Source organism: Hemitrygon akajei, chromosome 9 (assembly GCF_048418815.1).
Source record: "Hemitrygon akajei chromosome 9, sHemAka1.3, whole genome shotgun sequence".
Taxonomy (NCBI): Eukaryota; Metazoa; Chordata; class Chondrichthyes; order Myliobatiformes; family Dasyatidae; genus Hemitrygon; species Hemitrygon akajei.
The window spans coordinates 42,388,032-42,404,940 of record NC_133132.1 but is presented as its reverse complement, the minus strand read 5'-3'; the positions used below and the strand labels follow the sequence as shown (position 1 = coordinate 42,404,940).

The 16,909-nt window shown below is 43.5% G+C and overlaps 1 protein-coding gene across 1 annotated transcript in view; it reads left to right on the top strand.

The window, feature by feature from the left end:
- Positions 1–16,909, top strand: part of LOC140733044 (prolyl endopeptidase-like) — a 169,499-nt gene that overhangs the window by 65,199 nt on the left and 87,391 nt on the right. The window contains exon 9 of the mRNA XM_073055836.1: positions 14,494–14,691. Coding sequence (XP_072911937.1) covers positions 14,494–14,691 — 198 coding nt within the window. The remainder of the gene's footprint in view (positions 1–14,493; positions 14,692–16,909) is intronic.

The following is a 16,909-nucleotide window of genomic DNA, read 5'->3' as shown; positions in this document are numbered from 1 at the left end:
TCTACTACCACTCTCTGACTTCTTCTACAAAGCCAGTGTCAAATCCAAGTTACTACCTCCTCCTGAATGCCAGCCAGCTGAAGCTTCTTGAATAAATTCCCATGCTGGACCTTGGTACAGGTCGTGCTGAAGTCTGTGTAGACAACATCCGCTTCCTTTCTTACATCAATTTTCCTGGTACTTTATAAAATTAGTTCGACTTGACCTACCATACAGCCATGCTAACTAATCCCTATTATACTTTGTCTATCCTAATATTTATATATCCAGTCTCTTACTATTTTATTTAGGGATACAGCGTGGAATAGGCACTTCGAGCAGTGCTGCCCAACACACCACCCCCCCCCCTCCCAATTTAACCCTAACCTAATCACAGGACAACTTACAATGACTAATTAAGCTACTAACTGGTTTTTCTGTGGACTGTGGGAGGAAACTGGAAAACCTGGTGAAAACCCACGCATTCTACAGGAAGAAGATACAGACTCCTTATGGGGGACGGTTGGATTGAACTCCAAACTCCAAAGCCCCAAGCTGTAATGGAGTCATACTAACTATATACTACCATGGTACCTTAGAACATCTTCCAATAACTTACCCACTACTGACATCAGGCTCACCTGCATATAATTTCTTGCTGATACTTAAATGCTTTCTTAAACAACGGAACAATACTAACTGTTCTAAAATCCTCCAGCACCTCATCTGTAGCTAAAGACATTTTAAATACATCTGTTAGGATCTTCTCACAAGGACTGAAAGGACACCTTGTCAGGCCCTAGGGATTTATCCATCCTAATTTGCCTCAAGGCAACAAGCACCACCTCTTCTAATCCACAAATGATTTATGAACCCACTGCTGTTTTGCCTTAGTTTTATAGACTCTGTGTCCACGTCCTGAGTAAATACAGATGTAGAACAATCCATTAAAAATCTCCCCCATATGTCTTGGCTCAGTCAATTCTGTCGAGGTTACCTCAGAGACAATTGCCTCTTTTTTTTTTGTTCCTTCATTTCTAAAGGCTCATTCACATTATTGTGATGTTTTTAATCAGTATTACTTCAAGACCATAAGACAAAGGAGCAGAATTTGGCCATTTGGCCTGTCGAGTCTGCTCCATCATTTCATCATGACTGATCCATTTCCATCTCAACCCCATTCTCTTGCCTTCACCCTACAATCTTTCACACCCTGACTAATCAAGAGCTGATCAACCTCCCGCTTAAGTGCACGCAGTGACCTGGCCTCTATAACTGCCTGTGGCAATGAATTCCAGATTCACCACCCTCTGGCTAAAGAAATTTTTCCTCATCTCTGTTCTAAATGGGCATCTCTCTATTTTGAGGCTGTGCCCTCTGGTCGTCAACTCCCCCACCAAAGGAAAGGTTCTTTCCACATCCACTCTATCTAGTCCTTCCAACATTCAATAGGTTTCAACCTGATTCCCCCCTCATTTTTCTAAGTTCCAACGAGTACAGGCCCAAAGTTTTCCTGACGCTGTGTTCTATCTGCCACTACTTTGCCCATTCTCAGTCTTGCTGCAGCCTCTTTTCTCCTCAAAACTACCTGCCCCTCCACCTACCTTTGTATTGTCTGCAAACTTGGCCACAAAGCCATCAATTTCATCAAATAAATCAACGTAAAAAGAAATGGTCCCAACACAGACCCCATGGAACACTGCTAGAAAAGGCTCCCTTTATTTCTACTCTTTGCCCCCTGCCAAACAGCCACTGCTCTATCCATGCTAGTACCTTTTTTATAATACCATGGACTCTTATCTTGCTAAGCAGTTTCATGTGTAGCAGCATTTCCAAGGCCTTCTGAAAATCCAAGTACGCAACATCTACCGGTTCTCCTTTGTCTATCCTGCTTGTTAGTTCCTCAAAGAATTCCAACAGATTTTTCAAGCAAGGTTTTCCCTTGAGGCAGGGGTTTCCACTGTTTGTTATGCCATGGACTCCTACTGTTAACCAAGGGGTCCATGGACCCCAGATTGGGAACACATGCCTGAAGGAAACCATAATGACTTTGGTTTCTGCCTCCAAGTACATCCTTAACAATTGACTGCAACATCTTCTAATCACCGAGGTCAGGCTAACTGGCCTATAATTTCCTTTCTTCTGCCTCCTTCCCTTCTTGAAGAGTGGTGTGACACTTGCAAATTTTCAGTCCTCCAGAACCATGCTAGAATCTATTGAGTCTTGAAAGATCATTACTAATACTGCACAATCTCTTCAACCATATCTTTCAGAACTCTGGGATGATTACTATTCTTATTTTTTTAAATTCCATTTCCTCTATTTCATTCAAATGACCAATAACTAGGAATGGTAAGTTCCTAGCTTAGCCCCTCTTTTAGGCACACTTCGATAAAGATGTTTAATATTTCCAAGTATCTGTATATGTTCTCAGCTTATCAATCCCATTCACTAAGCTTTTGAATTTCCTATATAACTATTAACCTTGGCTGAGAAAGGCAAAACAGTGGTGTACTTTGTATAACTAATGCCTTATAGTGCATTACTTAGCAAACCAAGGTCATGACTGAATCTATGTGGAATTTGCAAGTTCTCTTTGTGACAGCCTGGGTTTCTTTCAGGTGTTTCATTTCTTCCCTCATTCCAAAGGCACGCAGGTTGGTTGGTTTAGCCACTGTAAATTATCCTTACTTTGTAGAGGACTGAAAGAATCTGATGGGATTTGTGATTAGAGAGTTAGTGTAAGCTAGACAATGGGGTGACCCGTTGGGGCACCCTTTGAGAGAAGGGTGGTACAGTCTGATGTGACCAGAATGAACATTAAATTTTCCTGAATGCTATTGGTATCACTTTGCTTTGGAAATTGAAGAAAGCCTCAGTTTATTAAAGAAGAAGGACGCGTAGAAAGGGAAATATAGCTCCTCCTTGTTTAACGCAGGACACTTTTGATGGCATCATTTCTGGTTGATCTGCCACCCTTGTGCCTCTCGTTGTCATTCTGGAGACGTGGATTTCTCAGCACCTTTGTCTCTTCCTCTCTCCTCGTCCTGTGCCAGTTGTTGTCAATCTGGAGATGTGCATGCCTCTCCTCCTCTGTCTCTTCTCATCTTTTTTGTCCTGACTCTTTGATCCTGGAGTTGTGTGGCCCTGGCCTCATCCGATTCTTGTTCTCTCCCTCTCCTTGCCACTTCCTGACAACTTTTGGCATCATCTCTTGACCATAATCTCCCCCTTCTCTTTCCACGCGGCATAATTAGGCTGACCAGTTTTTTTTTCTAATGCTGGATAGAAGATACGAAGCAGTAACACCAAAGCCTCCAGGATGCTGATATTATTGATGATGTGGTTGGTACTCTCCTAAATGGACGTGATATAGTCACCGCTGTCCTTTGACTGCAGCAAAGGGTTTGATGGGTGTCTCGAAGTCCGTCATTACAATACAGACAGGCATACTTTATTGATCCCGAGGGAAATTGGGTTTCGTTACAGTCGCACCAACCAAGAATAGTGTAGAAATATAGCAATATAAAACCATAAATAATTAAATAATAATAAGTAAATTATGCCAAGTGGAAATAAGTCCAGGACCAGCCTATTGGCTCAGGGTGTCTGACACTCTGAAGGAGGAGTTGTAAAGTTTGATGGCCACAGGCAGGAATGACTTCCTATGACGCTCAGTGTTGCATCTCAGTGGAATGAGTCTCTGGCTGAATGTACTCCTCCTGTGCCTAACCAGTACATTATGGAGTGGATGGGAAACATTGTCCAAGATGGCATGCAACTTGGACAGCATCCTCTTTTCAGACACCACCGTCAGAGAGTCCAGTTCCACCCCCACAACATCGCTAGCCTTACGAATGACTTTGTAGATTCTGTTGGTGTCTGCTACCCTCAGCCTGCTGCCCCAGCACACAACAGCAAACATGATAGCACTGGCCACCACAGACTCGTAGAGCATCCTCAGCATCGTCCGGCAGATGTTAAAGGACCTCAGTCTCCTCAGGAAATAGAGACAGCTCTGACCCTTCTTGTAGACGGCCTCCGTGTTCTTTGACCAGTCCAGTTTATTGTCAATTCGTACCCCCAGGTATTTTTAATCCTCCACCATGTCCACACTGATCCCTTGGATGGAAACGGGTCACTGGTCCCTTAGCCCTCCTCAGGTCCACCACCAGCTCCTCATATTTAATTATCTCTTATTGATGGGTGGCAGTTAGATCTGTCCCAATCCTGCACATGCTGAAGGTGATCAGCAGTGTGTGACCTCTCAAAATAGAGCTGCCCTGCCCTTGTGCTCCAGTTGGTGTCACTGCTGAGGCTGGCTGTGTGCATGTGTCGTGGTGTCAAGTCCCGATTTCCATGATGGCAGATCGGCTCTCGGGAGAAAACAGGGCAGTTGATTTAGGCAAATGAAAAATTTTATATAAATATATAACCCTGAACTTTGCCTGCATTCTGTAAGTTAGCGCATTTTAAGTCAATTTAGCCAAAAACAGTGCCGCTGTAATGGACCATTTGCGCTAATTAGAGGTCACAAACAGTCAAACTGAGCATGAGGATTTTAGTAGTATATAGATGGGTGGGTTGATAAGGTGACATGAGCTTAGAGGGGCTGAAGAACCTACCGTAGATTCCGGATTATAAGCCGCTACTTTTTTCCCACGCTTTGAACAGCTTTGAACACTGCGGCCTTTACTACGGTGCGGCTAATGCATGGTTTTTTTTCATGCCGCCAAAAACATTTTGCCTCGTAACAGTAGACCAATAAAATTGATGAGTAGTTCACAGAGGTCCAATGAAATTGTACGATAAATCAAGCGCACTTTCACAATTAAATTATTGTAAATCAGTCATTTGTACTCGCCCTCATCAACATGGAAAACACTCGAAGAAAAGCATTGTGCTGCCTTTATGGCAGTTATTTAGTTTATAATATTTTCGCTTAGTAATTCATTTGTTAGTATTTTCTAGTTAAAGTTAGAAGTGTTTTAAGTATATTTGTTTTCTGTACTACATCCCGGAATGCTATGACGTCACATCCGGTTTCGCCGCGTCTTGTGGGAAAATACCGGTTTGCGATAAATGGAAAGGAGGGGGCGAGCGCATTAGACCCGAGCGAAAACGCTGCTTTTAAGTTAAAGGCAATCAATAACTTTTCCTGGTAGGCTGCAGTATATATTTTTTTACCAGTCGTTAGGAGATATTGGAATGTTGTTCATGCACTGTTCAGTAAAAAAGTATACGCAACGTAATTTGTGTGTTACCGATACGTATGTATATTTAAAAGTAACCGTGTTACAGGCACGGTTCGAAAAAAAGCATTTGCAATATGTATTTGTTTATGTTACCATACGGATTTAATTAAAAGTTAAAAAATCCTCACGTGTAATATCTTTCTGTGTAAATATCTCATATTACAACGTGGGACACCTGCAGCTTAAAATCCGGTGCGGCTTGTACAAGTACAAAATTGATTTTCTTTCTAAAATTAGAGCTTGCGGCTTTTAATCAGGTGCGCTCTGTAGTCCGGAATCTACGGTATTTTCATGCTGTGTCTCTGACTCTGATTCCTTTTTGTCTCTTTTGTAATGTTTGCTCTCTTTACCTTTCATATTCTTACTAATTTTCCATATTACTAATTTTTTCTCCCTCTCATTGTATCACTGTTGATGGGTATAGCTTCAGAAACTGTAAATTTTCAGTATTTGATTTGTCATTCAGTCTGGAAAGGTTATTGTCTATGAATGAGCACACTGATGCCAGCGTGATTGCATTAGATGTTCTGAATGTCATTCTCGGTTTGGTTTGTAGCATTCTTGTCTTTCAGTCAGATGACCCAAGTGCCATTTTATCAGCTTGACACATATCCAAACTGGCATTTTCATGCTGTACCAAGGACCTATTGTTGTCTATCAGGTAAAATGTTAAACTGAGGCTCCATTTGCCCTCTGGTGAATATAAAAGAACTCCCAGAACTATTTGAAAAATAGACAGAGTTCTCCCCAGACTGTCATCTGAGAAAACGGGTTATCTGGCCATAAGCTCACTCCTAGTGTACAGTCTCCATGCACAAGTGAGCTGCTGCATTTATATTAAAAGCATCAGAAATCTTCAGAAGTATTTGTGTCGTTTAAGACATTTTTATAGAAGTTACTATATGAATTGTTTTCTTTCCTGATCTGCACCAATACAATTATTTGCCTTACTGATTCAGTGACTTTTTTGCCAGGCAAGTCTGACATTAGATGATGTTTAAAGAGTAGGTGAGATGCAGATGCTTGCATCATACACTGGGGTGCTCTCTTCAGTCACCTGATGAGGTAACCGTAACCTTTGGCCCGGTGCAGATGTCGTCAGCTGGTGCCCAACCTTTACAGTGTTTCAACCCTTAACCACTACACTCTTCGGTTGCCGGGTCAGCATTGGTGGCCATTCCTGACTTGTAGATCCATATCCAGCAAGAGGCTCTTTCTGCTTCCTCCCCCATCCTAAGAGCTGCTTGTAGGCTCATCAGGCCAGGGCTTATGCCGGTTTCCATGGCGTGAAGCGACTGAGAGTACGAGACTCCCCCCTCCCCCCCCCGGATAGGACACCAGTCTATCGCGAGGTTAACCCCCAGCGTTTTGCCGGTATCCATTTTCAGCTGGGTGTACTGGAACAATGTTTGGTTAAGTGCCTTGCTCAAGGACACAACATGCTACCTCGGCTGGGGCTTGAACTTGCGACATTCAGATCGCTAGTCCAGCGCCTTAACCACTTGGCCACGCGCCACACAAGCTGCTTGGTTCTTGTTCTTTTCATTAAGGCCCAGCTCAGACTCAGCCACCATGCTGACCTCCACAGCCAATCTCTAAAGGGACTAGTCACATCTGCCATCCTTTATCCCTGCACTCCTGGGCTAAGGACTGAGGGCCTTTCTCTCGTGAGCCTCCTCACATCCTTCCTCCCATAGTACTGTGAGCTCCATCAGGATGATTTCCTTGTCTTTGGCAGACCACAGTATGATGTCTGGTCAAACTGTGGTTTGCACCACTCCAGGAACTGCAGCTTCCTCCTACATTGACCCTCATTTCCCATGATTTGGCAGTTTGCAGCAAATTGGATTTAGGCATCTTTGATAGGACTGGCGTGGCCCTCTCTTCGGTGAAAATGATTGCCCTGTTTGCCCCTCTGCCAGCTGGTCCCTTTGTACACCTATCCCGCTCCACTGTTTCATCAAGGGACAGCAGGATCTTGTTGTGTTGCCACCTATACGATCCTTCTGATAAAGGTGTTTTGTATCTGTGTGTACCAGTGAACCTTGTTGACCATAATGTTTGCATTTGCGGTCCTCTCTCAGCCCCCGTGTGATGGTGCAGGGAGAGTGTCATACACGGACCAAACGAGGAAAGAAATGCAGAAGCGCACTAGTCTGCACGGCTCTGCACAAGTGATCTTGTGCTTGAGAAGATCCCATTTTGTCCAGGTGCCCTGTGACCCCAACTCCACCACCTTCAATACCTGTCTTTCATCCTTGTGGTTCCATATCTCTGCCTGGTCCATGTCACACCTATCCCTTGCACTTGTACTCCCCCTTCGTTGGAAGTATGCAGAACCAAGGCCTTGCCATCCCAGGCATGGGTTGCCAATGAGGTCTCTCAATTGCAGGAAGTTCACTGCCTGGTCTATGGCCAAGTTGGCAGCCCACTTTCGGCCCAAAAGGTTTTTGAATCTCTGACCCAGGGTGCTTGAAACTTTGCATGTCAAGTATAAAGTATAGTAAGCCTGTAAGTTATGTTTTCTTCAATATTTGTTGATAACTAGAGTTATAGAGTTCTATAGCACACCAACAATCCCTTCAGCTCATCACAACCCTGCTGACTTTTCTATCCATCTACATTAATCCTGTTTGCCTTGCCTGTTGAAATATTTGTCTAAATAACTCTTGAATGTAGTGATTGAATCTGAGTCCTCCAACACTTGGCTGCGAATTCCAAATGTTAACCACACGGTATTAAAAAAAAATACTTCTCAAATCGTCTAAATTTCCTCCCTCTCATCTTAAACCTAGGCTGCCTTGTTCTGGATACCCCTACCATGGGAAAAAGATAGCTAGGGTAGATAGAATACCTTTTATAATTTTATATACCCCCTTGGCCTTTTTTGCTCCAGGATAAACGAGCCCGCTCTGTCCCATCTCACCTCCTTATTGAAGCCATCCATTCCAGGCAACTTCCTGGTGAATTTCCTCTGCACTTTTAGGGAACCTTTAACTTTTCATTAAGGAGCATTACAACATGGATGCAGGTCATTCAGCTCATGAGTCCATGCCAACCATAGTGCCCACCCATCATCCCAATTTCCTGCATTTGGCCCATGTCCCTTTAAGCCCTGCACCTGCATATACTGATCTAGTGTTTCCCAAAAAACTATTCTGTACCTGCCTTGAACACTCTTAGCAGTTTGTTCCATATACTCACCACCCTCTCTGTGGAAAAAGTTGACCTTCAAGTTCCTTTTAAATCTCTATCCTCTCACCCTAAAACCCCTAAAGCAGTGCCCCCAAGTTTTGGGCTCCCCTACCTGAGAGAAAAAGACCACTACTATCCATTTGATCTTTCCCCTTTGACCTTAGTCTTGTACACTATGGTTGCCCTCATTCTCCTACACATTAAAGAATGATGACCTAGCCTGACCAGTGCCTTCCTCTACTTCAGGCACTCGAATCATGACAATATCCTCTTAAAACATTTCAGCATTCTTTCCAGTTTAACCGTGCAACTGCAACACAATGTCCCAATTGCCCTGACTGGTGATGACTGGCATGCTAAACACCTTTTTCACTCCCCTGTTTATGTGAACCACCCATTTTAGTGAACTGTACACTTGTACTTCTAACTCCCTCTGTTCCATTACACCCTAGTGCCCTACCATTCATAATATAACTTTGACTCAGTGCTTGGCTGTACTGAAATCCATTTGGCTCTCCTTGGCCCACTTCCTTAACTGACCAAGATCCCCCTGTAACATGTCATAGCGTTTGCTATCAACACCATCCCCTAATTTCATGTCATCCACAAACTTCCTGATTGAACTTTGTGCAATCACATACAGTAACAGTTATCAAGGGTCCCAACACAGATCCATTGACTTGATTATGGACTTTAGGAAGGGGAAATCGAGGGCAGACACACCAGCCTTCATCAAGGGTTCAGCACTGGAAAGGGTGAGCAGTTTCAAGTTCCTAGGTGTCAGCATCTCTGAAGATCTATCCTGGGCCCAAGGTATTGATGCAATTACAAAGAAAGCATGACAGCGGCTATATTTCATTAGGAATTTGAGGAGACTTGGTACGTCACCAGAGACTCTAGCAAATTTCTATAGATGTACTGTGGGGAGCATTCTAACCAGTTGCACCATCTGGTATGGAGGGGCCACTGCAAAGGATCACAAAAACTTGCAGGGTGTTGCATTCTCAGCCAGCTTCATCATGGGGACTAACCACCCCAGCATCAAGAACATCTTCAAAAAGGCGGTATCAATCATTAAGGACACCTCCATCACCCAGAATGTGCTCTCTTCTTATTACTATCATCAGGCGGAGGCACAGCAGCCTGAAGACAACACTCATGTTTTAGGAACAGCTTCTACCCCTCTGCCATCAGATTCCTAAGCAGACAATTTACCAGCCCATGAACACTACCTCACTATTTTTACTCTTTTGTACTACTTACTTATTTTTTCTTCTTTATATATATTTGTTATTGTAATTTATAGTAATTTTTATGTATTGCATTCTAATGCTGCAGCAAAACAAATTTCAAGACATATGTCAGAGATACTAAACTTAATTCTGTTAGGAAAGTTGTGGAGACTGTGGAAAGGATCCAGACCAACATTAGCAAGATGCTGGCTGAATTGGAGCGTATAAGCTATAAAGACAGGTGGACAAAAATGGGTTGCTCTCCTTAGTGCATTGAAGGCTGAGTGGAGACCTGAAATAATTTTTAAAATCTCTTATAGCCATAGACAGTCAGAATCTGTTCCCCAGGGTAGAAATGTCAAACACCAGAGGACATGCTTTTAAGGTAAGATTGGGGAAGTTTAAAGGTGACGTGAAGGGTAAGTTTTCTTTACGCAGGGTGTGGAAGGCTGTCTGGAATGGATTACCAGGGGTAATAGTGGAATCAGGCAATTTGATAGAGTTTAAGAGACTTAGATAGACTTATTAATATGAGAGGACTTCAATGTAAATTGAGGACATTTCATACAAATCAGCATCAAGCAATAAGATGGCGGTGTGCTTGTTTGCAGCAGACACTCTGGGTCCATCAGAGGTCTATCTCTCCTTTACATCGTTCTTATAATAGCAAGTCCCTGCTAGATACCAAGAACATCAAGTACTGCAGGTCTGTCCCATCAGCAAGTTTCTCAATAGTGATGGAGTTGGACTTAACTGCGTCCCATTGTGTTGTAATCTGGACTTACATAGAATAGTATAGTACGTTACAGGCCCTTCGGACCACAATGTTGTGCCGACCCTCAAACCCTGCCTCCCATATAACCCCCCACCTTAAATTCCTCTATATACCTAACAGTCTCTTAAACTTCACTAGTGTATCTACCTCCACTACTGACTCAGGCAGTGCATTCCACGTACCAACCACTGTCTGAGTGAAAAACCTTCCTCTAATATCCCCCTTGAACTTCCCTCCCCTTACCTTAAAGCCATGTCCTCTTGTACTGAGCAGTGGTGCCCTGGGGAAGAGGCACTGGCTGTCCACTCTGTCTTAATATCTTAATATCTTGTACACCTCTATCATGTCTCCTCTCATCCTCCTTCTCTCCAAAGAGTAAAGCCCTAGCTCCCTTAATCTCTGATCATAATCCATACTCTCTAAACCAGGCAGCACCCTGGTAAATCTCCTCTGTACCCTTTCCAATGCTTCCACATCCTTCCTATAGTGAGGCGACCAGAACTGGACGTAGCACTCCAAGTGTGGCCTAACTAGAGTTTTATAGAGCTGCATCATTACATCGCATCTCTTAAACTCTATCCCTCGACTTATGAAAGCTAACACCCCATAAGCTTTCTTAACTACCCTATCTACCTGTGAGGCAACTTTCAGGGATCTGTGGACATGTACCCCCAGATCCCTCTGCTCCTCCACACTACCAAGTATCCTGCCATTTACTTTGTATTCTGCCTTGAAGTTTGTCCTTCCAAAGTGTACCACCTCACACTTCTCTGGGTTGAACTCCATCTGCCACTTCTCAGCCCACTTCTGCATCCTATCAATGTCTCTCTGCAATCTTTGACAATCCTCTACACTATCTACAACACCACCAACCTTTGTGTCATCTGCAAACTTCCCAAATCACCCTTCTACCCCCACATCCAGGTCGTTAATAAAAATCACAAAAAGTAGAGATCCCAGAACAGATCCTTGTGGGACACCACTAGTCACAAGCCTCCAATCTGAATGTACTCCCTCCACCACGACCCTTTGCCTTCTGCAGGCAAGCCAATCCTGAATCCACCTGGCCAAACTTCCCTGGATCCCATGCCTTCTGACTTTCTGAATAAGCCTACCATGTGGAACCTTGTCAAATACCTTACTAAAATCCATGTAGATCACATCCACTGCACAACCCTCATCTATATGCCTGGTCACCTCCTCAAAGAACTCTATCAGGCTTGTTAGGCACAATCTGCCCTTCATAAATCCATGCTGACTGTCCCTGATCAGACCATGATTCTCTAAATGCCCATAGATCCTTTCCAACAGCTTTCCCACCGCAGACGTAAGGTTCACTGGTCTATAATTACCTGGACTATCCCTACTACCTTTTTTGAACAAGGGGACAACATTCGCCTCCTTCCAGTCCTCCGGTACCATTCCCGTGGACAATGAGGTCATAAAGATCCTAGCCAGAGGTTCAGCAATCTCTTCCCTTGCCTCGTAGAGCAGCCTGGGGAATATTCCATCAGGCCCCGGGGACTTATCCATCCTAATTTAGCAGCTCCAACACCTCCTCTCCCTTAATATCAACATGCTCCAGAACATCAACCTCACTCATATTGTCCTCACCGTCATCAAGTTCCCTGTCAGTGGTGAATACCAAAGAGAAGTATTCATTGAGGACCTTCGCTCACTTCCACAGCCTCCAGGCACATCTTCCCACTTTTATCTCTAATCGGTTCTACCTTCACTCCTGTCATCCTTTTGTTCTTCACGTAATTGAAGAATGTCTTGGGGTTTTCCTTTACCCTACTCGCCAAGGCCTTCTCATGCCCCCTTCTTGCTCTTCTCAGCCCCTTCTTAAGCTCCTTTCTTGCTACCCTATATTCCTCAATAGACCCATCTGATCCTTGCTTCCTAAACCTCATGTATGCTGCCTTCTTCCACCTGGCTAGATTTTCCACTTCACTTGTCACCCATGGTTCCTTCACCCTACCATTCTTTAGCTTCCTCACTGGGAGAAATTTATCCCTAACATCCTGCAAGATATCCCTAAACATCGACCACATGTCCATAGTACATTTCCCTGCAAAAACATCATCCCAATTCACACCCGCAAGTTCTAGCCTTATAGCCTCATAATTTGCCCTTCCCCAATTAAAAATTTTCCTGTCCTCTCTGATTCTATCCTTTTTTATGATAATGCTAAAGGTGAGGGAGGGGTGATCACTGTCCCCCAGATGCTCACCCACTGACAGATCTGTGACCTGACCTGGTTCATTACCTAATACTAGATCTAGTATGGCAATCCCCCTAGTCGGCCTGTCAACATACTGTGACAGGAATCCATCCTGTCTTGTTGCATACCATTGTATAGAGACGGTGCATGGTGCAAATGACTTTCTTGGAGGTTTTTTTATTGTGTTCACAAGACCCTGTTGGACATTGGCAACATAGAATACTGTAAGTCTGGTTCATTGGAAAGGCTGACGCTGGGGGAGCTACGTTGCCTCGGTTGTGGTGAGGACTATGCCCTCGCCATGAGGTTGCTTGTTGCAGATCCCCAGGGGAGAAGATGCTGTAGTCAGTGTGGAAGAGAACACTGGCCTCTGTGGGCGTGCTGGAATCCATGCTGGTTTGAGGGCTGGCCCCACACGATGATGCTGCCTCCAGTGTTCGCTCATAGCTGCCCTTCAGTGGAAGAACAAACTGGACCAGGACACCTTACCATCAATCTACAGTCACGTCGCTCAGGGACTTGGGCTATATATTTTTTTTCTTTGTGGCTGTGTGTTGGTAATGTGTTGAGTGCCTTGGCCCCAGAGGAATACTGTTTCATTTGGCTGTATTCATGTATGGTTGAATGATAATTAGCCATAATGATAATTAACACATCATGGTGGGCAAATTAACCTGTCCCAGCCCTACCTTTCTTTCTCTTTTATTTCCCATAATTCTCCACCTTCCCCCTAGCCCATTTCCCTCCAGCCTATCACTTCCCAGCTCTCTACTTCATCCCTCCCCCCACTTCTTATCCCTCGACCATCCCATGTTACTTCACTCCTAATGAAGGGTTTCGGCCTGAAACATCGTCACTTCCTCCTCCCATAGATGCTGTCTGGCCTGCTGAGTTCTGCCAGCATTTTGTGTTTTTATTTATTTCCAGCATCTGCAGATTCACTCGTGTTGTCTAGAGATGTGTTGGCTTCTGTTCTGGGATGAAGCAACTATCTTCCCAAGGGCCTCTCATGAAGTCTGAGGATGCTCTAGGTCAGGCCTAGGGATTTATCCGCCTTAGTGTGCTGTAAGGCTGCAAATACATTCTCCCGAGTAATATGAATGTTCAGGATGTATATTTTATCCATTTCTTTGACATTAAGTTGGGCCTTTCCCTTATTGCTTGAGCTACTCGGATAGTTTGATCATCTTCCAAGAGAACTTCATACTGTGAGACATCTTGGATTGACATGATGCTCATTATCACCATTATGTACCTTATGATGTGAGCAATCATGGACTTTGACCACGATTGCTTATGGCAAACTTTTCTGGTAGTTCGATGGTGGTTTGCTATTGCCGCCTTCTGACAGTGTCTTTGCAAGATGGGTGACCTCAGCCATTATCAATACTCTTCATAGATTGTCTGCATGACGTCAGTGGTCACATAACCAGGACTTGTGATATGCACCAGCTACTCGTATGACCATGCACAACCTGCTCCCATGGCTTCACGTGACCCTGATCAGATGGTGGGAGGCTAAGCAGGTGCTACACTTTGCCCAGGGGTGATCTGCAGGTTGGCGAAGGAAAGCAGCTCCTTGCATCTCCTTTGGCAGAGATCCATCCCCACCTTGCCACCTACATGATACCGAAGCCTTGATTTTGCAAAATAAGTTTTAGCTTTCAGCTGGTCATAAGACACAATTAAGCATAAAATTCTAAAGCTAAGATTATATCCATAAACATCAATCATCTGAAGCATAAACCATATTTTAGATTGTTGCCCCATATGATTAATATCTACACTAATGTTTTATTTTCTAATGTATTTGCTGTTTCTCTATATTTTCAGAATGGGCTGGATGTGTCAAGACAAACTTTCTGGTGTTATGCTACCTCCATGATGTGAAGCATGTTCTGCAGCTCCATGATTTGGCTACAGGCACTCATTTGAAGACATTTCCTTTGGATGTGGGCAGTATTGTAGGGTACAGTGGACAGAAGAAGGACTCTGAAATCTTCTATCAATTTACAAGTTTCTTGACTCCAAGTTAGTAAAGAAGAAAATTCATGCATGTGGTCAAGTAAAATGTTGCTGCTGTGATGAAAGGATTATTGTGCATTAGCTGATTTTGAAATTCTTCAGGCGGCAGATTCAATCTGCAACAAGTCAAATGCAGCAAGTTTCCTGAAGTGCCTCTTATTGTCACTTCATGAAGCTTGGTAGAATTGTTATTATATCTTAGCAAATATATTTGCTCCCCATAAGAGTTGTTGAACTTTACTTTTCCTGAAAATAACTTATGCCCTGCATTAGAAATATTCCAACTGAGTGATAAATGAGGAACAATTCATCCTTGGTAGATTGCAGTAAAGGTATGAAAGAATAATAGCTACAGGTTATATTTCCCTTCACACATCAGTTATATAAAATCAATGCATTTTCTATTTTAAGTATTTTTTACCTAATTCTGAAAGTGTCTAGTACTGAGTAGCCACCAATCATGAGAGAAGAATATGTAAAAAGAAATGTGGTGGGGACTCCGGTTTCCTCCCATGTTCCAAAGATGTCCAGATTGGTAGGAGAATTGGCCACATGGGTGTAATTGGGTGGCCAGAAGGGTCAGTGTGCATGCTGTATCTCTGAATGAATGAATAAGTGAATTAGGTAAGTAGTGGGCACCAGAGATCTGCAGTTTACAGGGAAGCCTCTGATGACCTGGTAATTTCTATAAATTGCTGGAAACATGCTTAGAAGGAAAATTTTAGGTCCAGTGGTACTGTTACCAGCATGGCCTTCTCATTAAACCAGAATTTGTTGTGATAGTGATCATGCTAGTAAAAGAAAATGCTCAGTCATGATACCTCTACCAAATCAAATTTTCATTTCACAGCAATTCTGATTCTCTAGGAACAAACAACAGGTTCATTTATCCAAAGGTTCTACACAAGGTGACTAAGAGTAAAGTGTCTAGATTGCACAAGAAAGGTTGTGATACTGTGAGAAGCTGGGAGGTGACAGATGGAGGAGGTAAAGGGCTGAAGAAAGAGGTATCCAATAGAGGGTAGTGGAGTAAAGGGAAAGAAGTGGGAAGTGGGTAACTGGAGGGAGGTGATGGGTATGAACAGTATGCAAGGCAATTTTTTTTCACTATACCTCAGTACGTGTGACAATAATCATCTAGTTAGCACCAATCAGTAGTCTGTAGCCAGCAGGATTCATTCCATGTAAAAATGGTCTTTGGCTGAAGCAAAGTCTGATAGCAGATGTATGCAAGAATGCCCTATGCGGCTAGCAAGCTGTTCGTGTATAGTTACAACACTAGATTCTACCCAATCATGTGGGTACGTTGTGTCCATAAAATCAATTCAATCTAATGACTGATCCATCTATCAGTCATCAGAAAATGAGGGAAGGTGTCATTGACATTAGTAATTAGTATTTGCCAGCACATTGCTCAATTTGGGCTTTGCCATGACGTGGCTTCAGAGCTCATTGCAGCCTTTGTAAATACAGACAAGGTGAATGCCAGAGATGAGTGATTGCCCTTGATATCAAAGTGCCATTGGATCAAAGGACATGAATACTGAAGCCAATGAGCGTCCAGTGGAAATTTCTTCACTGGCTGATATAATACCTTACAATAGGGAAGATCTGAGTGTTTGTTGGAAGTTGCCACCTCTGTTCCAGAACAGGCCTATAGGAGTTTCTCAGTAAAGTGTCTTCTGATTGCCAATTTTCAGCTGCTTTATCAATGGCCATTCTGTCATGCTGTCAGAAGTAATGGTAAATACACGTTTCCATAATACCTAATTCCAATTACACATCCTGCCTATATACAGCAAGACCTTGACAACAGTCAAACTTGTGAAGATAAGTGAAGTGGAATTTCCTTGTCACACAAGTCCAGTGAGACAGCTTGGCAATTTGTCCTTATTATTCAACAAAATTTCCATCACTGAATCTTCCAGCTATCCACCATTAATCAATAACTTAACTAGACCAGCTGTGTACACTCAGTGACCACTTTATTAGGTTCACCTTTCTAGTACTGGTGTGGTGAGTGGCCAAGTGGTTAAGGCGTTGGACGAGCGATCTGAAGGTCATGAGTTCGAGCCCCAGCCGAGACAGCATGTTGTGTCCTTGAGCAAGGCGCTTGACCACACAATGCTCCAGTCCACCCAGCTGAAAATGAGTACCGGCAAAATGCTGGTTATCGCGATAGACTGGCGTCCTATCCGGGGGAGGAGTCACGTTCTCAGTCACT